Source organism: Phoca vitulina, unplaced genomic scaffold (genome assembly GCF_004348235.1).
Source record: "Phoca vitulina isolate PV1807 unplaced genomic scaffold, GSC_HSeal_1.0 scaffold33, whole genome shotgun sequence".
NCBI lineage: Eukaryota > Metazoa > Chordata > Mammalia > Carnivora > Phocidae > Phoca > Phoca vitulina.
Window position 1 is genome coordinate 1153250 of NW_022589736.1, and position 25134 is coordinate 1178383.

The 25134-nt window shown below is 43.5% G+C and overlaps 1 protein-coding gene across 5 annotated transcripts in view; it reads left to right on the forward strand.

Annotated features, from left to right (window-relative positions):
• The first annotated feature begins 952 nt into the window (after nucleotides 1-952).
• MEIOB (meiosis specific with OB-fold) overlaps nucleotides 953-25134 on the forward strand; it is a 29316-nt gene continuing 5134 nt past the window's right edge. For 4 of the 5 annotated variants that reach the window (XM_032425871.1, XM_032425872.1, XM_032425873.1 and 1 more), the window contains exons 1-11: nucleotides 953-1030; nucleotides 4067-4143; nucleotides 6182-6239; nucleotides 8358-8489; nucleotides 10219-10291; nucleotides 13090-13285; nucleotides 15346-15446; nucleotides 16283-16335; nucleotides 16430-16525; nucleotides 21817-21918; nucleotides 22905-23058. In XM_032425871.1, coding sequence (XP_032281762.1) covers nucleotides 4075-4143; nucleotides 6182-6239; nucleotides 8358-8489; nucleotides 10219-10291; nucleotides 13090-13285; nucleotides 15346-15446; nucleotides 16283-16335; nucleotides 16430-16525; nucleotides 21817-21918; nucleotides 22905-23058 — 1034 coding nt within the window. In that variant the 5' untranslated portion in view covers nucleotides 953-1030; nucleotides 4067-4074. The remainder of the gene's footprint in view (nucleotides 1031-4066; nucleotides 4144-6181; nucleotides 6240-8357; nucleotides 8490-10218; nucleotides 10292-13089; nucleotides 13286-15345; nucleotides 15447-16282; nucleotides 16336-16429; nucleotides 16526-21816; nucleotides 21919-22904; nucleotides 23059-25134) is intronic. The other variant, XR_004301966.1, reaches the window with a different exon arrangement.

Sequence of the window (25134 nt, forward strand, 5' to 3'; positions counted from 1 at the left end):
AAAAGCTTTCTCTATTAAATTTGAAGTGGTGGGAATGCAGGTGGTTTATTTGGCTTTCGATTATTATTTGGGAATAAAAAAACTAACAGAAGAGGAAAAGTAAGAGCTTTGTTGGGACGAGAACATAAAACTTGCCTCTGATGTACTTTTCTTTTTTAATATATGGCTGTATACTAAATACCAAAGTTGTTTCTCCTTCTAAAGGGAGAAGCTCACTAACTTAATGCTACATGTGGACAGCAGTTGGGGACAAATGTAATGGATTTAGTTGCTGGATCTTGATTCATCTGCCCCTGATTAGACTCTAGTAACACAAATTAGTTTCTAAGTCCTTAGACTAAAAGGATTTCCCAGTGGTGGTAATGAGACACACGAAGAGTCGGCACAGGTCACTGTCTCCGTCCGCACCGGGAACCACGGGGACAGCGCCCGGACGCTTCGGCGGCCGGCCGCGCCACGGGCCAGCGGGGTCTGCGGCACTCCCTCGCTCCCGGAGCCGCAGGCAGTCACAGGGCCGCGCCCCGCGCCAAACCCTGTAGACCCGGCCCACGCGCCCCGCCGCGCACCTCGCAGACCCCGGCCCAGCTCGCTGCCCCGGACCGCCGAGGGTCTGGGCCGCAGGCTCGGGCCCGCGAGAAAGGGAAGAGCCGGGGACCACTCGCGCTCGGGCTCCCCGAGTCTCGCAGCTCAGGAGCGGGACCACAGAGAGACCTCGGGGGCGGAGCCAGAGGGAGGGGAGGGGTGAAGGGCGGGAGAGGGCGGAGTCAGAGAGGCGCTGGGCAGGGCGAGAGCAAGGCCGGAGTGTGGGGCGGGGCGAAAAGTGGGGCGAGGACCGAGCCGGGGTGAAGGGCGGGGCGAGGGTGGGGGCCGAGGGTGGGGCTACTAGGGCGGACTCGGGGCGGGGTCGGAGTGTAAGGCGGGGCTGTGGGCGGGGCCTGCGTTAACGGTCGCGCGGCGCGCTGCGGGCGGAACGCCCTGTGGAGAAGCTGTGGAGCGCCGGGCCTGGCGGGCGCGAGGAGCGGCGGCTGAGGTGAAGGCCTGGGCCGGGCGGCGCGTTCTGTGAGGCGCCGGCGCGCGAGGGTGCCTGCGGCGCTGCGCGGTGCGGACCGAGTTGGGGCGCCAGTCACGCGGCTATCCTTTCCTTTGCTGCCGTTTCGGGGCGCGGCGTCCCGAAGTGGGGTTCGTCCCCGGGACGCGGGGACGCCCGGTTCCGTGAGGGCGGACCACGAAGGGCGTGGCTGGCGGGGCCCGGTGTGCGGCCGCCAGCTGGGACCGCCCTGGTGCGAGCGGACCGAGGCGGCGTGGCTGCCGGCTCCCGTCAGAGCGGGGACGCCCGGCGGGTCCTCTCCTCGGGAAGCAGCGGAGGGAGGCTGGGCGCGCTGCCGGTGCAGAGCAGCCCGCGCGGGGGGAGACCCGCGGGAGGGGGCGGCGGGGGCGGTGTCCGTGCCGAGAGCGCGCTCGGCCGTGTGGCGGAGACGCGCAGGCGGCGCGGCGCCCGGGAACGCAGTCGGTGGACGTGGCGGCGGACGCCACTGCGGACCCGCGCCCGGCCTCCGTCCGCTCGCTCACTCGGCCGGCTGAGAACTGGAGCCCTGGTTTGCACTGCGGGTCCGGCTGATTGCGCTCCTCGGCAGTGTCAGAGCCAGCCCCGACGAGCGTGCCTGCCTCCCCCGGCTCCAGGGTCCCAGCGCCAGGTCTCCGCCCCCTCGGGGCCCTCCAGCCGGGCCCCGGAAGGCAGGCCCTGGGCCACACTCGAAGCTGCTCTTTAAAATTATGATGATTTTTAATGATTTTATTTTTAGAAATCATCATTCTTTCATCGACAGAGTTTGCTTTAAAAAAAATTTTTTTTTTAAGTAATCTCTACACCCAGTGTGGAGTTGGAACTCACAACCCGGAGACCAAGAGTCGTATGTTCTACCCACGGAGCCAGCCAGACGCCCCAGGGGGTTGCCCTTCAAAAGTGGGAGGAGGGCTCCGAGCCCAGGAAGGGGGATTCCGAGATCCGGACCCGAGGTGCGGGGCTGTCCGAGATGGTCATGATGTACCCAGTGTCTGTAGTGTGGCGCCAGCCCAGAGCTGTTGCCTGCGACGGGGCCACCACTTGACCTTAAACTGGACTGGGTACCTGCACCATTGCCAAGGGTCTGGAGCAGTGAGGCCTTGAGGCACTACACAGCTGCTCCTACCTCCCACGCTCTGTTTGCCTTGCTCCTCTCTCCGGTTCCTGGGTGAGGCACCAACTCCCAGCCCTACCCCTGTCCTGATTCAGGGCCTGGCACAAATCAGACACTCAACCGACATGTGCTGCATGAATAACCGAAATTGAGTAAATCTACTGGTTTGGTGTAGCTGACCAATGTTACTACATTGAAACCCTTTACAGTGATGATATTGAGGACCAGCCACCATTTGATATTTTAATATCACTCATTTGATATTGAGTGCTTTTTATGCACGAGATAGCATTGAAATACACTCATGAAATCTCTAAGGTCCCGCCTCTGCTCTCATCTAGATATGAGGTTAAAATCACTACCATCCCCACACACAGTGTAACCAGGTTAGAGGTATTTGCAATAGAGTTTTGCTGTATTTTTTTTAGATTTTATTTATTAATTATTTATTATTGACAGGGAGCACAAGCAGGGGGAACAGCAGGCAGAGGGAAAGGAGAAGCGGGCTCCCCACTGAGTAGGGAGCGGGATGCGGGCCCCATCCCAGGACGCCGGGATCATGACCTGAGCCAAAGGCAGACGCTTAACCATCTGAGCTGCCCAGGCACCCCTGTATTTCTTTTCTTTTCTCTTCTCTCTTTTTTTTTTTTTTTTAAAGATTTTTTATTTATTTGACAGAGATAGAGATAGCAAGAGCAGGAACACAAGCAGCAGGAGTGGGAGTGGGAGAGGGAGAAGCAGGCTTCCCCAGGAGGAGGGAGCCTGATGTGGGACTTGATCCCAGGACCCTGGGATCATGACCTGAGCCGAAGGCAGACGCTTAACAACTGAGCCACCCAGGCACCCCTCTTTTTTCTTTTCGATTTATTCACCCATTTGAGAGAGAGACAGAGTACACATGTGCTCCAGCAGGGGGAGGGAAAGAGAGAACCCCAAGCGGACGCCCCCTGAGCACAGCAGCCCCGCCCCAGGCTCTATGCCACAACACTCAACCGAGCCACCCAGGGGCCCTGAGTTTTGCTGTATTTCTAAAAGTAGGCTCTATGCTAATAAATATTTAAATCTGCAAATGTCCCATTGAATCATCTTTCATCCGAAACTAAATTTACAGGGTGCACAAAAATTGCTAAATTAGTGAGGCGCCTGGGTGGCGCAGTCCATTAAATGTCCAACTCTTGGTTTCTGGCTCTGGTCATGATCTCAGGGTCATGAGATGGCTCCATGCTGGTGGTGGAGCCTGCTTAAGATTCTACCTCTTCCTCTGCCCCTCCCTCCCAATAAATAAATCTTTTAAAAAAACTCACATTCTCTGGTTTACTGAAACTAACATGCCATCACACATAAGATGCCTCTTACATTCAGAAATACTAAAATGTAAAAAGAATTGCTAAATTATACATTCTTATCAGTTTAAATTATACATTCTTTGGAAAGTGAAAGTTAAAAATTGAAACCTAACTATATCATTCAAAACTGTAAAAGGACATTTTGAAACATGTTTTTTGCAGATTTGATCTGTACTTACATTTCACTGTTATAATAAAAAACTTTTCCCAAAGAGCGAGGTATATATTCAATGCTTTCCTAGATAATTTTTTAAAGATTTTATTTTTTACTTATTTGAGAGAGAGTGCGTGCGTGCGTGCACAGGGGGGAGGGGCAGAGGGAGAGGGAGAAAGAGTCACAAGCAGACTCTGCACTCTGTGAGGAACCCCTACAGAGCTTGACCCCACAGCCCTGAGATCATGACCTGAGCCAAAACCAAGAGTCCAACTCTCAACCGACTGTGCCACTCAGGCAACCCCCAGATGACTTTTTTTAATCTTGGAATTTTTCATGGGTTATTTCAGTTATTTAATTTTCATCAACTTATATTTTCTAAAATATAGGTAAAAGAATGGCAAATTCCTTTGCATCAAAGACCTTCACCGCACTTTCAGATCTGCATCCAAATATGGCTAATCTGGTAGGTTTTAATGATATAGTGGTTTGGTTGTTCTCTAATGAAACTTTAGGTGGTAATATTATATTATAGCAACATTATTGGTTCATTTGACACATGCTTATATAATTGACAAGTATATAGCTACTCATTCCATCAGTACAATTGTTGATATTATAGATACCCCTAAGCTTCTTTGATTTTATGCCAGCTAAATGAAAATTAGTTTCTCTTTTGTCTAGAGTAGGACATTGTAGATATGGCTAGCAATTGTTCAAAATGATCAAAAGTTTAATTGTATTACTTTCATTAAATATTTAATAATAGCTCAAATTTAGCCTTGTAAAATTAGAACATTTTTGTTTGGCAATATCTATTCTCTAATCAAATCGTACTTAAGTTATAGACTTAAATACTTGGCACTATGCTCCTTTTATGACATAAAAGAATACAAAAGCTGTATTTGTGAAATATTATGTGAAAATCCATTTTTTACTGAAGGGTTGTTGGGGAATTCAATCATTTCAAATATGCCAAGACTGTTTTTAGTCAAAACAAAATCTAGGTGGAATCATCTTATGAGGTGAAGAACTGCCCTGAGCAGTCCGTTGTTTACATTTGGCATTTACAAATCAGATTTCTTAAAATGGGATACATTTATATGTAACCGTAATGTGCAGTTAAAATTTATTAATGTTAAAAATAGGGGGCCCAAGTCCTTCTGAATGGAGGACCAGAAAAAGAAAGAAAGGAATAAAGGTAAGTGATTTGTTAATTTCCTCTTCAGTTAGAAAGCTTTGCCAATATTTCCATTAGTTATATTTTTCCAACACAATTTGGTGAGATCAACATGCATATGGAATTTAAGAAATAACAGCAGTGTGTCTAAATGTAGTGAGATTAGTTAATAGCTCAGCTAGAATGTGGTAGTCTTAACAGCTTGAACATATTTTAAATGTAACAGATTATTGCAAGGTTAAAATCAGTTGCTAGAATTAGTGTAAGTTTAGGTTTATCCTTTCAGGAAAAGGTAGTTATTTTTGTTTCCTTTTTTTTTTAAGATTTTATTTATTTACTTGAGAGCGATACAGCAAGAGAGGGAACACAGGCAGGGGGAGTGGGAGAGGGAGAAGCAGGCTTCCCGCTGAGCAGAGAGCCCAGTGTGGGGCTCAATCCCAGGATCTTGGGATCATGACCTGAGCCGAAGGCAGACACTTAACAACTGAACCACCCAGGCGCCCTTTATTTTTGTTTCTTAAAGTACTTTTTAAATATTCAGTTTTTATCTGGTAGTTGCCAAAGAGACATTAAAATGCTTAAGGAGATGTTAATATCTTTAAGGTTTAAGATCTAGGACTTTAGAGCTTAGATTTATTAGCAGCAATGTATAAGTTTTGTTACAGTCTAACTTATATTACTGTTTAGGATGTTTGGATTAAGAAGCTAGGCAATTGTATGTGGATTGTTAGAAAATCCTATATTAGGGCACCTGGGTGGTTCAGTCGGTTAAGCGGCTGCCTTCGGCTCAGGTCATGATCCCAGGGTTCTGGGATCAAGCCCCATGTCAGGCTCCCTGCTTGGCGGGAGGCTGCTTCTCCCTTTCCTCCCTGCTTGTGCTCTCTCTCGCTATCTCTGTCACTATCTGTCTCTCTCTCTCAAATAAATAAATAAAATCTTTTAAAAAATCCTATATTAGAGAAAACTTTGAAGACCGTGGCAAATTAAATTGTGTATACATGTGCTTTGAATGAATTTAGTGAGAACTGATAGCACAGGGCAGCTACTGTGCTCCAACTAGTGACTGAAAATAAAGTAGAAACATGCTAAGTATTAAGTGATTATATTTGTAATAGCAGTTAACTGTCCTGTTACTTTGTACTATTCCTTGTGGAATTGAACATTTATGAAGTTCTTTAGATGTTTTTCTGGAGTAAATATATTTAAATGGCTCCTAGTCAAAAATGTTTGTTAGAGCCAGTAAAATATAACAAGTCCATGAAATTAAATTTACCATCTACGTCTGTGTTTAATATTTGTCTTCTATAACCCTTTTGTTTTTCAGAAAGTAATTGGTATAGTTATTGGGAAAACAGATGTCAAAGGCTTTCCAGACAGAAAAAGCTGAGTTCTATTTAACTTTTTACTTCATTTTTCATCAAGTGTGGCTTTTGACTACAACAAAGTGTATTTAAGTGATTAAATTTCTCATGCCTGTTTAACTCCTTAAGAGCAGTGGCCATTGCTCTATTGTATGGTAAAGTACTCAATTTAAGGCCACATGTGTGAGGACATTAAAACCATTTTCAATGACATATAAGGCTGTGTGACTCCATGTTAGCGATCACTTTCAGCCTAAGAGATACAAATACACAGGAAAATCTAAGACAGAAAATGTTAAGGAACAGGATTTTCGAGCAGAGATGTGTCTGGATAGAGGAGCGTGGAGGGAGAGAAGTATGGCAGCAGTATCAACCAGACAATCCAGTGAATAAAATTAATCTTTCACATGTGGAAAATACAGTTAACTCTGGCTGTAGTGGCTCTTACTGAGTTGCTTGAACTGTATAAAAGTTTTAGGACTATGGAAACAATCCAAGACTAAAATTAGATTTTTTATTTTTATTTTTTAAGAAGATTTTATTTATTTATTTGACAGAGACATAGTGAGAGAGGGAACACAAGCAGGGGGAGTGGGAGAGGGAGAAGCAGGGTTCCCGCCGAGCAGGGAGCCTGATGTGGGGCTCGATCCTAGGACCCTGGGATCATGACCTGAGCTGAAGGCAGACACTTAACAACTGAGCCACCCAGGCACCCCTAAAATTAGATTTTTTTAATCAAGTTTAAAATCAAGTTTTCAAACTTCTGTAGTTGACACTCAATGATACGATATAAAATGCCAAAACTAGCACGGTTTATGTCAGCACTGCTTATGAAAGGTTACAGTATAAACACTTCTGTGTGGTTTAAGGGTGTCAGCTCTAGTCAGCCAGGCAGTGATTTTGGCAGAAGAAGACATTAATTTTGTTTGAATCACCTAAATAACTGTGGCTCTGTTTTTTGGCTCATGGTGTAGTGACGGTTCCTTTATTTTAATTTCATGTAATATTCTATTATCATGTTTGATGTAAATATTTGCTTATGTCTTCACTTCATCATGATTAATTAGATCAGAATTACCATTTCAATAGTTTGAGAAAGTCTATGTATCTGTTTTCTAAGCTCTAAAAGGAATAACTTAAAACACATGAATTGGGACGCCTGGGTGGCTCAGTTGGTTAAACGGCTGCCTTCGGCCCAGGTCATGATCCCAGGGTCCTGGGATCGAGTCCCACATCGGGCTCCTTGCTCAGCAGGGAGGCTGCTTCTCCCTCTCTCTCCCTCTGCTTGTGCTCTCTCTGTCAAATAAATAAAAATAAAAAAAATAAAAAATAAAATAAAACACATGAATTAGGAAAATGTCAGTATTTAAAGTATTTGCTGAAATCACAACAATGAAATACAATTTTCACCTCACAGACTGTGCAGGTAGTGATTCCCGTAGTGTTGGAGTACTTTATGATTATATGTACAGAACTCCTTTTTTGGAGAAGACATGTTTACTGACTTAAAAAAAAAACATTACACACGTTACATATCTATTTTCACAAAACATTCAAGCACTACAGAAGGTCATGGAATAGAAAAATGAAATTCTTAATTCAACCCCCAGCTCTTTCCAGCCTAGTCTCCTCCCCAAAGGTAAATGCTAATAACAGTTTAGTAGATATCTATAATTTATGTATATATGTTAGGTTGTGTTACTTTTTTAATTAGCAAAAAACAGCAGGGACATTTTATTTTGGGAAAAAATGTACCTGCTGACCCCTAGTGGCACCATTTACTAGCACACATTTATTTGTTTTGAAATAATTTAGATCTGAATCATGACTTAGGTTGGAACTATAACAGTAAGAGAGAAATGGAGAATCTAAGCTAAAATCTGTATGGTTCCAGCCGACGTATCATTTCCCTCCAAGTACACAGATAACTGGGGAAAGGGAACAGAGGGATCAATAGTGAGGTGAGTTATCTACTCTGACAGCTTTGAGATTCATTAAAGCCTAACTTATCTTAGAATTTATATCTGCAATATTATTTTTACCATGTGTTTGAGTATGCTTATTATCATAATAATTGTATTTGTTCAAACGTAAGATAAAAGTTTTCATTTGAAACATGAAAGCCTTGGTTTCCCTTAGATATTGGATCAGAGAGGTACACTTTCAGTTTTACCATTCGGGACTCACCAACCCATTTTGTAAATGCAACGTCCTGGGGCAGCGAAGGTTACATCAGGTCGCTTTCTGACAGCTTTAGGGTTGGCGAGTGCGGTAAGTTGGCATTGGTTCTGGGACTGTTTCTATTATAGTATTATTCCTGTGATATATTTGTGGGAACTACACTGAGGGAGTCAAAGTAAGACACAATTTATAATTCTTAAGAAAGTTATCAGAAAAAAGTCAGGCATTAAGAGAATAACACAAACATTCAGCATTTTATTGCTTGAAACATATAAATGTGATTGTTACATATTTTTACTAGGTAGCTTTATGATCTTTGGTTTTTTTCGTATTTCAGTTTGCATCAATTCTTGTTGCTATCACCATTTATCTTTCAGTAAACATAATAAGGCTGCTAAATAGCTTTTGATAAAAAAAAATATTTGAATTTTTAGTAGGAGTTTAAGAAGCTTTACTTTCAAAATACCAAATCTTTGGCATCCTTTACCCATCCCAGGATCCTTCTGATGGTACAGTGTCGTATAAAAAAACCAGGGCTTTGAAAATGGATAGAACGGATTCAGATCCTACTTCCAATATTTGTTTACATCATGGCTTTGAGAAAAGTGCTTGACCTTGTTGAGCCTCAACTATGAATGAGTACCCTATAGATTTTGTGGGTGTCAAAGGAGGTAGTACGCCTGGTATGAAGTGTAGAAAGTTGTCATTCCGTGGATGGCAGCACTAGCCTCATACAGGAAACAAGAAAGCACAATACCAGCTCTCTTTCGTGGTAGAAAAAAGAAGGGCAAGAGTAATGCATATAATTAAACCACTCTCCAAAACTGCACAATTAGGCAGGTTATTACCTGTCCCTGTCACTTAGCACCTACTCATACATTTAATGCCTCATATTATGAACTTGCAGGGTTGTGTGTTGTGTCTCTCTAACTGAATAATAAGGTACTTGAACATATGGACTGTGAAGGCAGAAAACTTTGTAAACTTCACAGGGCCCAGTACTATTAGAAACATTCTTTGGATGAATGCCAGTGTGATAGTTATATGGAGCTAAAGATATATTTTGGTATTAAACTATAGGTTGATGGTTGTGAGGATGAATGAGGTAAGGGATCTTAAAAGCACAAAATTGACAATAATTTTAAATCTAAATAGGATCTTAGTGTGGAGGTGTGTAAAGATTACAGATTTTTGATTCAGAACAACTATAAGTCTAGCCCTACTAGTTTCTAGATATAAAACCTCCAGCAAGTTATTTAACCTCTGTGAACTTCAATTTCTTCATTTGTAAAAAGGGGTAATCATGGAATAGTTATGTGAGGAATCAGCAAAACAGACACAAAAAGGTCTAACAAGACCATAAGGAAACAGAACCCTTAAAATGTTCAGCCATAAGCCGATAAGTTGTGGAGCTGGAATCTGGAGCCAGATTGTGCATGGCTCTTTCTGCCCCATGGCTGTTGTTTCCAAAGGCAACCGTGAATTGGGTGAAGTTCATTTAAAGTATATGTTTTATGGAAGGGCAGGTCGTAACCAGATCACATGTTCAGTGTAACTAATCAATTAAACAATATTAATGCAGGTCATATGTTGGGATTTAAACCAAAACATAAGAAATGTCATCTGGGATCAAATTGATGGTCAGACCCAAGGATTCTGAGGATTCCGTGTCTCAGTGACACAAGGAGAGGACTGGGAAGGATATGCTACGCTGACTCAGAAATTAGAAATAACATTGTAATGTTCGTCGTGATGTATACTTGTTTTTACGTATCTAGTTACTTTTTGTAATAGCATCATACTTTTCCTTCTGTTGCAGTGATAATTGAAAATCCCCTGATTCAAAGAAAGGAATTAGAAAGAGAAGAAAAATTCAGCCCTGCAACTCCTGGGTAAATAATCCAGCACAGAGCCAACAGCCTTTGTTGTGTCAGATTAGCAGAGAATTTACTGAGGGTATATGCTTCAATTTGAAAATTAGGAGTTTAATTCTTCCTCACAGTATTTACTTTTGATTATGAAATAATTTATGTTGATATAGGATTACGTGAAAACATGGCTGTTTTTAGTACTTTTATTCTCAGATTTAGAAAAAAAAATTTTTTTTTTTAAAGATTTTATTTATTTATTTGAGAGAGAGGATGAGAGGAGAGAGAGAGTACATGAGAGGGGGGAGGGTCAGAGGGAGAAGCAGACTCCCTGCTGAGCAGGGAGCCCGATGCGGGACTCAATCCCGGGACTCCAGGATCATGACCTGAGCCGAAGGCAGTCGCTTAACCAACTGAGCCACCCAGGCGCCCTAGAAAAATTTGCCTCTAGTCACATTAAAGCTGAGCAATGAGAAAGATAAATCTTGGAAGTCCTATAGATGTATCATGTCAAAGTAAAACTCTGCCTACATGCCTTCCTATCTTAGTTCAGGTTCACTGGAGGCAGAGCTGAGAGGAGGATTTTTGTGTAGGTGGTTTGTTGAGGGAGAGCTCTCTGGAACAGCCTGTAAGGATAAGATCAGGGGACAGCAGAGAGGCAGGTTCAGCGGGAGCCCAGCTCAGCCTGCCTGGCCCCAGGGCGAGCTCTGGAGCATGAGCGGCACCGCCTGAAGGGAGGGGACTGGGCTTTTGTGGCCTGGATTCACAAGTCATTGGCTACGTCCACTCCCCACCACTGGCATTTCTGCCTGAGGGCAGCTCTCCAGAGCAAGGTGACACTGGTAAAGGGCTCTGAGTGGGGCACAGCAGTCTCCCATTTCGACCCCTTCCCACCTACTGTTCTGACCTCATAGCAGACCCCAAGTTTCATTTCTGTGCTGCCACACAGATTCCTCTCTACCCTGTGAACACCCTGGGCTCATTCTGCACTGTTGGCTTTTGCACACTCAACTTCCCTCTGCACAGAACAGTCTTCTCCCATCTGCTTTGTTTGCTCCTTCTCCTCATTGATGTGTCACTTTGAATGAAACCTCCTCAGGCCTTCTCCATTTACTCTGTGTGTAGTGGCCCTTCCAGTCCGTCACTAGGACTTTGCCCTGTGCTGTTATCGTCATAACCCACTGTCTGAGATTATTTGATTAATTGTTGTCTGTTTCCCTCTCACACATGTGAACTCCATGACATCAAAGGTCTTGTCCGTCTTCTTCACCACTGTATTCCCTGTGCCTAGACTAGGTTCTGGCACATACTAGCTCTTGGTAGATATTGATGGAATGAATGGATAAATGGATGGAGAGAGGGAGGAAGGGTGGGGGCAAAGAGCGTTCTTGGCAGAGGGAACAAATATGAAACCTCCTGGCCTTTTCCATAACAGTTAATAGTAGGTTGAACCATGTGAAACTGTTGACATTTGACTGTTTTTGGTCTAAAACTGTCAGTTTCATAGTCTAGTAGTCTGATATGGCTGGGCTTTAGGGCAAGGGCAGGGGAGCAGTGGAAGGAAAAGCTTGAGAGAGAAGCAGAGACGCTTCCCAGACAGCTTTGCCTGGCATACCAACTTCATTCTTTGCCGGTGGCTAGCCCAGAAGGTCTTTGAGCTGGGAAATAATATGTCCATATTTGTGGTTTAGGACGATCATTTCAGCAACCTGAGTGGGGAGGGAAGCTTAGGAGACAAGATAGTAGTTCAGGTGAGAAGTGATGAGGGAAACACCTAACGAAGTAGCAGGGGGAGGCGCGGGAGGAAGGCCTGGGTTAGAGGGCTGGAAAGAGGCTCCATGAGGGGACTTGGGAGTTGATTGGCTGGAGGGGGAAGAGCACCTTGATTGGAGTTCAGTGTGTAGATATTGGGCATCTACTGCACAGAGAGCATCACAGGAGGAAGTCAAGCACTGTCCTGATGCAGGCAGGGCAGTCAGTGTCGCAGGGGCAGAAATGACGGGATACCCCCACCCTGACATATTAGAGGGCTTTTATACCCCTGTTTTACAGAGAAGAAAACTGAAGCTCAGAGTTCGGGGCATGGTCAGAAACTAGTAAGCTTAGAACTCAGGCACAAATTGGTCCTCAAAACATTTTCTTAATGAAAATACATTTTTTTTTACTTATTTATTTTTTAAAGATTTTATTTATTTATTTGACAGAGAGACAGCGAGAGAGGGAACACAAGCAGGGGGAGTGGGAGAGGGAGAACTGGGGGAGTGGGAGAGGGAGAAGCAGGCTTCCCACTGAGCAGGAGCCCGATGTGGGGCTCGATCCCAGGACCCTGGGATCATGACCTGAGCCGAAGGCAGACGCTTAACTGACTGAGCCACCCAGGTGCCCCTGAAAATACATTTTATTATTTTATTATTTTTATTTTATTTTATTTTTATTTTTAGATTTTATTTATTTATTTGACAGAGAGAGAGAGAGCAAAAGGGGGGGGCAGAGGGAGAAGCAGGCTCCCCACTGAGCAGGGAGCCCGATGCGATGCGGGGCTCAATGGACCATAGGATCATGACCTGAGATCATGACCTGATCATGACCTGAGCTGAAGGCAGCCGCTTAACCAACTGAGCCACCCAGGCACCCCTGAAAATACATTTTAGACAAAAAAAATATTTCACAACAGTTTTCAATGTTTCTCAGAGTAAAAAATATAAATTTTCTTAATATAGTATAAATCACAACCAAAAAGGTAATTTAATGTGAATCTGGAAGTATTTTTCTATTAGAAAGTCACTTGATATTAATTGTTTTTGTATGTTTTTGCAATTTAGCAACTATAAACTATTGCTCAGTGAGAATCACTCCACAGTAAAAGTTTGCTCCAGTTACCAAGTGGACACCAAGCTCCTTGCTTTGATATACTTACCTGTTAAAGAGTCTCGTGATTTTTATTCATTGGGTGACATTGTTGCAAATGGATGCAGTCTGGATGGGAGGATTATTAATGTGCTTGCGGCAGTGAGGTCGGTAAGTTAAAGCCTCAACAAAGCCACCCTCTGTTTGGTGGGCAGTCCTATCACTTCCCTTCTGTTTGGAAAGTCATAACCAGCTGGAGTCAATTTTCTTGATCCATAGTAACTTGAATTAAGAAAATGGTGGCACTTCTCATCAATGTCAAAGGAGCAGTTTATCTGGGAATGAATAGCAAAATAAAATTGAATTTGAATGTTAAATGCAGCACACTCCTAAATGATCTACTAACTGTGAGAGCTTTGCATACTTCGGTGAAACAAAGACACAAGTGGAAAGGGTAAATTCATGGACTTGAAGATTTGCATGAAGTTTCTCGAGGGGATGTAAGTTGGAGGACTCGTGGAGTCCACTCATGTGTGTGCTCAGAGGTGTCCTGAGATGGGGGTGGGCATACCCATCGTGTGGCTGGCATGACCTCCTGCAGGCATCATGGGGCCCTGGGGAGCCTCTCAACAACCCGTACACCATCACCTCCCTCTTAATGCAGTTGCTGCAGTGAGTTTCAAACTTTGTTTGACAGACTGGTCGCTTGGCAGACATTCAGAGGTAGATCTCAAAAGTACAGTTTCACAGACACAAAAAAGTACATGGAGAAAATTAAAGGGGCAGGACCAATTCCTCAACGTGGGGAGTGAGGATAGTCAGAGACCACATACACAAGTGTGAAATGTTGTAAGTAATTGCTCATTGCTTTTCTGTATTAAATGACAGTGTCGACTCTCCCTGTTGACAGGCCTATGATGGTGGAGGCCACGACTGCTTTATTGTCCACCCTAGCCCCAGCCTAGCCCAGTGCCCGGCACAGTGAGCATTCAATGTAGTTCAGGACGGAGGAATAAATTCCCTCTGTGACAGTCTTGAACAATACGAGAAATCACTTTCTAGGCAGTTTAGCTTCAATCTTACATAAAAGCAGGATATTATCTCGATTTCCCTGCAGTTCTATACAATGGCATTATATTACAAGGTAGTTAGAATTTTCTCAAACTCATTATAAGCAAAAGCCTGCGACAGCATTTTCCACTTCCCCGGCCATGAGTCTGGCACGCTCTTTTGTAGGAGGACATGACTTCTTGTGTGTATGTCTTTCTTCTGCCATTTTGCTTCCATCCCTCTTATATTTCCTTTTCTTCACATTTTTGTTTAGCCCTTTCTCTCTTCCTTCTCACCTTCTCTCTCTCTTCACTTTAGAATCCTTTTCATAGAATTCTCTTGTGTGCTGGGATATGTCAGACCTCTGTCATACTCTGGCTGTCCTTTCCTCTGACTTTCTTTCTAGATCCTGCTTTTGTGCAGGCAGCTGCAAGTCTTCCTTCAACTCCTTCCCCTGGAGCTCAGCTCTGAAGGAATGCAGTGGTGACAGCAGCGTAAGGGGGCAGCCAGCTGACCAGGCTTGGGCCACTGTTACGCAGCTGGCAGAGGGGCCTGCTCTTCCCTTCGAGAACTCGCTGTAGGGACAGAAGGACCTCTGAGTTTACTCCCACTTCCATGATCCTCTTACCCCCAGTGTGGGTCAAGCCAGACGGTGTGTCAGGGTGGCCTCCCGTACATCCCTCATTTGGTCTTCACCACCTTATTCCCACGGAGGCAGCAAAGAAGGCATTGGATCCTACCTGTGCCAGCAAGCTGAGGATGCTGAGGTGTAGGAAGACTGAGTTCTTTCAGTCACGTATACTCCGTGCCAGGCTCTGCGCTAAGCCATGGGCGTCACAGATGTTGAAAATATATTTTCCATCCTTAGTGAGTCCACCTAGATGCCATACAGGGGCTTGTCATGGAGCATTGTTTTTGACATGTTGAAAAGACCCCACAGTCTTAAAGCACATATTTTTGTCTCTCCCTTCAATCAAAGTGTGTAACTTACAAATTCAGCTAAAGACACCTAATTTAGAAATAGATGCTTTTAAAACCTTCAAATATATATTAGTGATTCTTGCTATTTTGATTTTTTAATTTGCTGTTTAAAAGGTAAACATTTGAATGTTTCCACCAATAAACATTTCTGTACCTCTACAACTGTAGGTGAAGAATAATGATTTCCTTTGATTTCTAAGGTTGGAGAGCCAAAATACTTTACAACTTCAGACCGGAGAAAAGGCCAGAGGTGTGAGGTGAAGCTCTATGATGAGACAGAATCTTCTTTTGCAATGATATGGTAACTTCCTACATCTGTTCCAAACCGTGAAATCCCTGCTGTTAGCACCAAGACAGAATATTTTTATTTTATGAAAAAGATGATGGATTTCATAGTAGGAGAGGAATAATGATGGAAGAGAAATCATTATTAAAAAGGAAACCTTGCTCTTATACACTGAGCGTTACAGTCTGTGCTGTAAGATTACCTTAAAATGAGCTCTTTGGACAGCACAGGATTATTTGGATGGACTCCACGGTGACTGGTTCATTCCTGTCCTCTGCTTTATAACAGTGTGATTCATTAGGTCCCATTGGTAATGAACCAGCCAGATTTTCTGTGATTGCTGGGGTAATGCCCTGGAGTCAGGCCACAGGAATATGGTGGAAAAATACCCTGAAGCACCGCAGGGTAGAACATGGCATTGTTCAGACTCCAGATTTGAATTGAATTTGAAACAGGCCTTCAACCTGTCAAGTCCCCTGAACAGTTTATCCAATGCAGGGCCCTCCCTTAGTGGTCTGACAGAGTGGTTGTAAAGGCTTTGGATTTGTAGTCACTTGGTTCTAACTAGCCTGGAGCAACCTAAGTAGTGGGGAAAGAAGGAACTGATGAGGCAGAAGTTGTCAAAGATGAATAGTGTCTAAGGAATGACTTATCACATGGACGTGAAATGCCCTGTGAAATAGTGAATCCTGCAAAACGCAGGAGAAGCCAACATCCTTCACTTGTGCCTTTGACAACTTGGGCAATTGTTAACTCCAGCCATTAAGACATTCTTTTTTTGGCAAATAATGTGGTCACTGCCATTTTTTTCTAACGTATTCACTTTTTTACTTCTTTTTTAAAATATGCAGTTGGGATAATGAATCTATCCTGGTTGCACAGAGCTGGGTGCCACGAGACACAGGTATGATACTGCAATGATTGTGTTCACTGTTTATCATTTTTTAAACCCCCTTCCACATAAAAGTTGTAAAATGTCTTTTTTCCCCCCTAAACAGTAATATTTGCGTCAGACGTAAGAATAAGTTTTGACAAATTTCGGAACTGCATGACAGCAACTGTAATCTCAAAAACCATTATTACGACTAATCCAGGTAAAAGGCCATCTGAAATGTTGTGTCCCTTTGGAAATGACTATGTCACACATTTCAGTGTTTGTACAATGTATTTAAGAATGAAACCAAGGGGTGCCTGGGTAGCTCAGTTGGTTGGGCGTCTGACTCTTCTTCTTCTTTTTTTTTTTTTTTAAAGATTTTATCTATTGACAGAGAGAGAACAGCGGGAGAGAGAACACAAGCAGGGGGAGTGAGAGAGGGAGAAGCAGGCTCCCCGCCAAGCAGGGAGCCCGATGCGGGGCTCGATCCCAGGACCCTGGGACCATGACCCGAGCCAAAGGCAGATGCTTAACAACTGAGCCACCCAGGCGCCCGGGCGTCTGACACTTCTTTTTGGCTCGGGTCATGGTCTCTGAGTTGTGGGATTGGCCCCAGTCGGGCCCAGAGTCTACTTAGGATTCTCCCCCTCTCCCTCTGCCCCTCTCTCCTCACTCACACATGCATGTGTGCACACTTTTTTGCTAAAAAAAAAAAAAAAATGAAGACAAAGCTTGGATTTCATTTGAATTAAAAGTGAAAGTTGCTTTATATGCTTTACATTTATATTTCTTTTTTTTTCTTTTTAAATATTTTATTTATTTATTTGACGGAGGGAGACACAGTGAGAGAGGGAACACAAGCAGGGGAAGGGGAGAAGCAGGCTTCCCGCGGAGCAGGGAGCCCGATGTGGGGCTCGATCCCAGGACCCTGGGACCATGACCTGAGCCGAAGGCAGACGCCTAACGACTGAGCCACCCAGGCGCCCCTATATTTCTTTTTTTTTTTTTTAGATTTTATTTATTTATCTGTCAGAGAGTGCGCACAAGCAGGGGAGCAGCAGGCAGAGGGAGAAGCAGGCTCCTTGCTGAGCAGGGAGCCTAATGCAGGACTTGATCCCAGGACCCTGGGATCCTGACCTGAGCTGAAGGCAGACGTGTAACTGAATGAGCCACCCAGGTGTCCCTTTACATTTATATTTCTTAAACTTACAGTGAGCTATATCTTTGATGTCCTTACTAAAGAAAAGAAATGTGAAAAACCAGACTCATTTTTATTTTATTTTATTTTTAAAAATTTTTATTTATTTATTTGAAAGAGAGAGAAATAGCAAGCACGAGCAGGGGAGAGGGGCAGAGGCAGAGGGAGAAGCCGACTCCCACTGAGCAGGGAACCCAACTCAAGACTCGATCCCAGGACCCTGGGATCATGGCCTGAGCTGAAGGCAAATGCTTAACCGACTGAGCCACCCAGGCACCCCCAGACTCATTTTTAAAGCATCATCCCTTGTGATGATTCTGGTGAGATCAATGTAATTGATTGGATCACCTAAATTATTGACTATTTTATTTATTTATTTTTAAAAAGATTTTATTTATTTATTTATTTGACAGAGAGAGAGACAGCAAGAGCAGGAACACAAGCAGGGGAGTGGGAGAGGGAGAAGCAGGCTTCCCACTGAGCAGGGAGCCCGACGCGGGGCTTGATCCCAGGACCCTGGGACCATGATCTGAGCTGAAGGCAGACGCTTAACGACTGAGCCACCCAGGCGCCCAATTACTGACTATTTAAAAAATAAATAGTTTTACTATATTCAAATAACTTAGTACTGGAACACGGAGAACATACATGTCACATCATTAGTTCATATCATAACAAAATGCCCAGAAGGCCCACCAGAGTGGTTATTGAAAGGAATTATAGCTTATTCCAACATGCAGTCTGGGGAGCAGGGTCTGGGGAGACGTGAGGGGTTGGTGACCTTAAATATCCTCACAGTCCTCTGTACTGCAGATAGATGAGTTCAGCACCGTGGAAGAATGCAGAATTCCCGTGGTCCTTCCCAACCTCAGGAAGATGGAACTGTAATAGTGGGTCATTTCTGACAATAGCTCCCTCTGCTGGTCTCTAACAAAGCATCAACAGTGACTGATTTTTATTTTATTTTTTTTTTAAAGATTTTATTTGACAGAGAGAGTGAGCAAATGAGCACGACCAGGGGAGAGGGGCAGAGGGAGAGGGAGAAGCAGGCTCCCCGCTGAGCAAGGAGCCCGACATGGGATTTGATCCCAGGACCATGAGATCATGACCTGAGCCGAAGGCAGACGCTTCACCGACTGAGCCAGCCAGGTGCCCCTACAGTGACTGAGAATTACAAAGCAATTTTATGTCTTTGGCCAAACCATTATCAGAATTTTTTAAAGTAGCATTGCTATGAGATATGACATAAAATGACAAGACTCTGTGCTACATAAGTGCACTAGACCTTGTGCATCCACCGAACACCATGTCCCTGAAAGTGGCATCATGGAAGGTGATGTGACATGCACATGCTGTGTGCAGGGCATTGTCCTGGGGGCCAGTGACAAAACACAAATTTCTCTGCCCACATGAAGCTCACATTCTAGCAGGAGAGACACAGATGATAAACGATAAAGATAACACATCTGTGAATTATGAAATATTGAAGAAGAAAAAGAGGAACAGGGTCAGGAGAGTCCAGGGTGACATGGTGTATAGGGCAGGGTGCACTTTACAGAGGGTAGTCAGGTAGGCCTCCTTGGGAAGGTGACATTTGAGCAAAGACGTGATGAGGCAGTGGGGGGTTAACCCGGGAAAGAGCACCAGGCCCTTAGTACTGGAACAGCCAGTGCAAAGGCCCAGAGGTTGGCATGTGCCTGTGTGAGGGCCGAACAGCAAGGAGGCCAGTGTGGCTGGAGCTCATGGAGCACGGGCAGGAGGAGGAGTCAAGGTCAGAGGAGAAGGGTCGGTGTCAAGAAGGCCTTATAGGCTAATGAAAGAATGTTGGCTTTTACTCTGTAGTTTGGAACAGAGCAGTGACATTTTCTAAGTACTGAAAGGCTCACTCTAGCTGCTTTGTTGTAAATTGATGGTGACACAACTACAATCTATTCTCAACACTTGGGACAAGAGTGCCACTCTTCAATTCCTTTTTTTTTTTGAGGGGCGTACTATGGTTTATTATTTTTAATAACTCATTAATATTAATAGCTTTGTTAGTATTATATAGAGTAATGTCAATGATTTTATTTTATTTTTTATTTTTTTTAAAGATTTTATTTATTTGACAGAGAGACAAAGCGAGAGAGGGAACACAAGCAGGGGGAGTGGGAGAGGGAGAAGCAGGCTTCCTGCCAAGCAGGAAGCCCGATGCGGGGCTCTATCCCAGGACCCTGGGACGATGACCTGAGCCAAAGGCAGACGCTTAACAACTGAGCCACCCAGGCGTCCCATGTCAATGATTTTAAAATCTCCGTCTTCTAAGGGTAAATTAGGCCTGGGAAAATTTCTTTTCTTTTTTTTTTTTTTTTAAAGATTTTATTTATTTGACAGAGACACAGCAAGAGAAGGAACACAAGCAGGGGGAGAGGGAGAGGGAGAAGTACGCTTCCCGCCAAGCAGGGCGCCCAATGTGGGGCTCGATCCCAGGACCCTGGGACCATGACCTGAGCCAAAGGCAGACACTCAACAACTGAGCCACCCAGGTGCCCCAGGCCTGGGAAAATTTCTAAAAGACAATTGGATTTGTCTGTCGGAAAAGCTTATCAAGCTTGATAGGACAATTGTATCAATAACTCAAGGCTAAGTTAATGAAACACATATTCAGTGGATGTTATCTGTTTGGTTCTGAACACAGCCTGAAAGGGGAAATGCCAACAGCATTAGAATAAATGCCTGTTTCTCAAAGAGACAAAGGAGAGTACTTACAAGGGTGCGTGAATTTTAATGTGCTTCTTTAAATCAGCCTTGTTTGTAACTTCCTGGGCTACACCAACCAAGTACAAACTAAAAACCTCCAATGGCTTAAGCTTTCATCCTAGCTTTCGTTATGGCTTTCTCTGCCACGAAGAGTGTCCATCAGACAGTCCCAATAACCTTGTCGTCAGGAGGGATCTTTACAGCAGTGCCTGCAGGAAGCCCGGGGGTTCCGCAGCCTCACTCCAGCACCTGCTCCTGTCTCATGTGCAGCATTTCTGTCAGTGGTTCAAAAACATCCACTCATTCACTCATTAAGTTACAGATATCTCTCGAATGCCTTTTATTTGCCAAGTACTGAGATAACATAAGTCCTTTCTGGAACAAGGCAGGACACGATAGGTAGATGGCCAGATGAGTAGGACAGTTGCTATATTAGGTCCTGGAACTACAGAGCTAAAGAGGCAGACCCCTGCTCACAAGGGGCTTCAGTCTAGTTATGTGAAAGAACAGTGGTTAGACGCAGGGTTGGATGGGAGAGAGGAAGAAGTCCCTGCCTCTGCCCCAGGGGTCAGGGGGCCAGGGGTAAAAGCACCAGCACGTTTGCAGAATGTCAGAGTGGGTGAGGGAAGGCTGAAAGGCCATCAAGTGTTGGAGGCTGGGGGGCTTGAGGTTGAAGGGTGTCAGAGTCACATGGGAGCCCTTTTTCAAAATCACATTCTTGCCTTTGGCCACACCATCTGACTATTCCTGAGAATACTTGTGTCCCAAGTCAAGCAGCAAGGCTTTCAAATACACTTAAAATTTTTTTTTCTGCTTAGAAAAGAAATACATACAAAATTCAGAAAATACATAATAGCAAAAAGGGAAAACAATGAGCACCTATAATCTTACCATCTTATAAGAGAATCATTTCTTTGGTATATACTTTTCCAGATAATTTTGCATACCTATGTATATATAAGTTTTTTTTAATTGAGAGGAAATTGCACCAGGTCGTTCTATAAGCTGCTCTTTAACAATATCTGGTGTATGTCTCTTCATTTAGTAGACTACCACGTCACATGGCTAATTGGCTGCATAATAGTCTATTTGACTATATATGTCTTCACTTTTACCATTAAAAATAATATTGGATCATTCACAGCTATTTAAAAAGTAATCAGGGTCGCCTGGCTGGCTCAGTGGTTAAGTGTCTGACTCTTGATTTCGGCCCAGGTCTTGATCTTAGGGTCATGAGATCAAGCCCCGCCTCTGGCTCCATGCTTAGCATGGAGTCTGCTTGAGATTCTCTACATAAGTAAGTAAGTAAATAAATAAAATCAATCTTGGGGTGGCTGGGTGGTTTAGTCAGTTGAGCAGCTGACTCTTGATTTCAGCTCAGGTCATGATCTCAGGGTCCTCAGATGGAGCCCCATGTTGGGCTCTGCACTTAGTGGGGAATCTGCTTGGGACTCCCTCTCCCTCTCCCTCTGCCCCTCCCCCCTGCTTACCTGTGTGCTCTCTCTCAAAGAAATCTTTTAAAAAAATAAAAAGTTATCAGTTGCTTTTCACTTATTATGCATCTTTTATTTAAGATACCCCAGAAGCTAACATCCTATTGAATTTTATAAGAGAAAATAAAGAAACAAATCCTCTGGATGATGAGATCGACAGTTACTTGAAAGAATCTGTAAATTGTAAGTGACCTTTAAATATTATTTTTGTTTTACATAGTAAAAGATACCATATTCTTATCCTGTAACTGCTATATTTCCACTTTTTAAAAGGTTGTTTAAAACTTTTAGAGGTTTTGGGGCACCTGGGTGGCTCAGTCAGTTGAGCGTTGACTCTTGGTTTTGGCTTGGGTCGTGATCTTGGGGTTGTGGGATCAGGCCGCATGTGGGGCTCTGCACTCAGTGCAGAGTCTGCTTAGGATTCTCTGCCTTTCCCTTTCCCTCTGTTCCTCCCTCTGCCCCCGCACACTCTCACTCTCTCTGGAATAAATAAATAAACAAATAATCTTTAAACTTTTAGAGGCTTCTATAACCTTTTGCCAATCTGATGGAAGTTAAAATTGAGCTGACTGCCTTTTACTTATTAATTTTTTTTAGATATATATATATTTTAAACATTTTATTTATTTATTTGACAGAGAGAGACACAGCGAAAGAAGGAACACAAGCAGGGGGAGTGGGAGAGGGAAAAGCAGGCTCCCTGACGAGCAGGGAGCCTGATGTGGGGCTCAATCCCAGGACTCCGGGATCATGACCTGAGCCGAAGACAGACGCTTAATGACTGAGCCACCCAGGCGACCCTCTTATTAATTTTTAAGAATTATTTATATATTCTGGATATGAGTCCTTTGTCTCCTTTAAAGATTGCTAGCATCTCCCACGCTGAGGGTTGCCTTCCCACTCTTTTAATGGCATCTTCCGATGACCACAAAGTCTTCATTGACATAAAATGAATTAAATTTCTCATTCTTTTCCTTTTTTTGCTTATTTTTGCTGTTATGTCCATTTACACAATCAGTTTCAATATAGCAAATGTAATAATTTTTCTGTTACTCAACTGAAGCTATTACATGTTCTCATTTGAACTTTATAGCTTTTTCTATTTGGATATAATCCTTTGGCATTCTTAGAATATATAGAGAGCTGTAATAACTACTTTTTATTTTTAGTAAATACAATAGTTGATGTCTATACAGTTGAGCAATTAAAGGTAAAAGCTTCGAAGAACGAAGGGAAGGCTGACCCTTTCTACGGCATTCTTTATGCTTACATTTCTATGCTGAACATTGATGATGACAGCACAATAGTAGTTCGACACCGATGGTAAGCAGCCTGTATTGTCAGCAAATTCATTCTTGTAAGAAATAAAGACCAACTATTGTTAATAAATTTTAAGCTCTATTAAAGTTAAAGCTATTCTTTGACATAATAGTTGTTATGTATTTTAAAGAAATGTATAAATAAATAACCCATACTGAAGTTTCCAAGGCACACTATGTAGATTCAAAGGTTATAATTACCTTTTAAAGTAAAATTTGATTTGCTGTGTTTCTGCAATCCTAAAATATAAAGACAGAATGCTGCCAGAAACTTTTTAAAGATTTTATTTATTTGAGAGAAAGAGAGAGCATGAACAGGGGGGAGGGGCAGAGGGAGAAGCAGACTCCCCACTGAGCAGGGAGCCCGATGTGGGACTCGATCCCAGGACCCTGGAATCATGACCTGAGCTGAAGGCAGGTGCTTCACCAACTGAGCCACCCAGGTGCCCCTGCTGCCAGAAACTTTTAACTGAGATGACAAACTGTTGTTTTATATTAGAATATTATTTTGGTTGCCATGTCCTATAGCAATGCAAGGGGCAGCATTTAAAAAAAAAAATTATTTTCAGCCACATGGTGAATATGATTTACAGCCTTTCCTAGGTCAAAGTTAGTATCTACTTTTTTATAAAGGAAACCCCAGGGATTTAATAATATTAGCTGAAAGATGCTTGGCAAGAAACATCTAAAATGTTACTGTGAAATTCTATGAATTTTTGTAATTGAAAATTTTACTGAGGGGCGCCTGGGTGGCTCAGTCAGTTAAGTGTCTGACTCTTGAATTCAGGTCTTAACCTCAGGGTTGTGAGTTCAAGCCCCATGTTGGGCTCTGTGTTGGGCATGGAGCCTACTTAAAAAAAAAAGAAAAAACTTATTGAGATAGTTCTAGATTCACATGGAGTTGTAAAAAATAATACAGAGAGGGGCACCTGGGTGGCTCAGTCAGTTGGGCCTCTGCCTTTGCCACAGTCATGATCCTGGGGTCCTGGGATTGAGCCTGATGTCAGGCTCAAGGAGCCTGCTTCTCCCTCTCCCTCTGCCATTCCCCCAGCTTGTGCTCTCTGGCTCTATCTCTTGCTCAAATAAATAAATAAAAATCTTAAAAAATAGAGAGAACCCACATACACTTTATCCACTTTCTCCCAATGGTAACATTTTACGAAACTATAGTATTACATCATAGCCAGGATACTAACATTATTTCAATTTGGTGATTTTATTGAAATTTCACCACATTGACATGCAGTCGTGTGTGTGTGTGTGTGTGTGTGTGTGTGTGTGTGTGTGTGTGTGAAGTTCTATATGGTTTTATCACATATGCAGGTTTGTGTATCTACCACCATAGTCAAGATATTGACATATAGATTTTGAAAACATTTTATGATTTGGTATTAAAATTGAAAAAACCAATGTGGAGGCTGCTGTGTAAGTCAAGTGTTTACTTTTTGAAAAACATTTTTCAAAAACTTTTGGAAAATTTTATTGTCTCCCTAATTTTTTCCTATATCTTTAATATTGATATCTGAGGAAAAGCATCTGAAATTTACCTTAAAAGTGATCTGTGCCCAGACAGGAAAGCACTATTTCAGATCACACCCTCTACTTGAGAAATTTAAGTTAGTCTTTCTGTCCAAATTGGCTAATGTAAGACCTGCCTCAAAATATGGAATAGCATGTAATCACCCCTTAGAGGGAGAAGTGTGTGTCACTAGCAGTACTAAGAGCATTTTGGGTGTGAACCTGACCAACCCTAGGATTCTTCTGTTAATGTGCCGAGGCCTAGCACAGAAGCATCAAGTGAGCATTCATGGACCTCAGGCTTTCTAGGCACATCACAGGACTCCTCCCTCGGAACCCTGAGCCGGGGAGACTAGGTGGACATACCCGCAGTAGTGAGGAATAGGATGGGACAGGGCAGAGGTGGGGCTAAGGCATCAGTTCTGTGGCTGTTGGGAGCCGGGAAGGGGTGAAGGAAAGGAGCCCTAGCAGGGGTAGGGTAGGAGGCAGGGCGGTGTAAATGGGATTAATTGCATGTTGTGTTGTTCCTCATTTCATATGTCTGTCTGGCATCCTATACCGC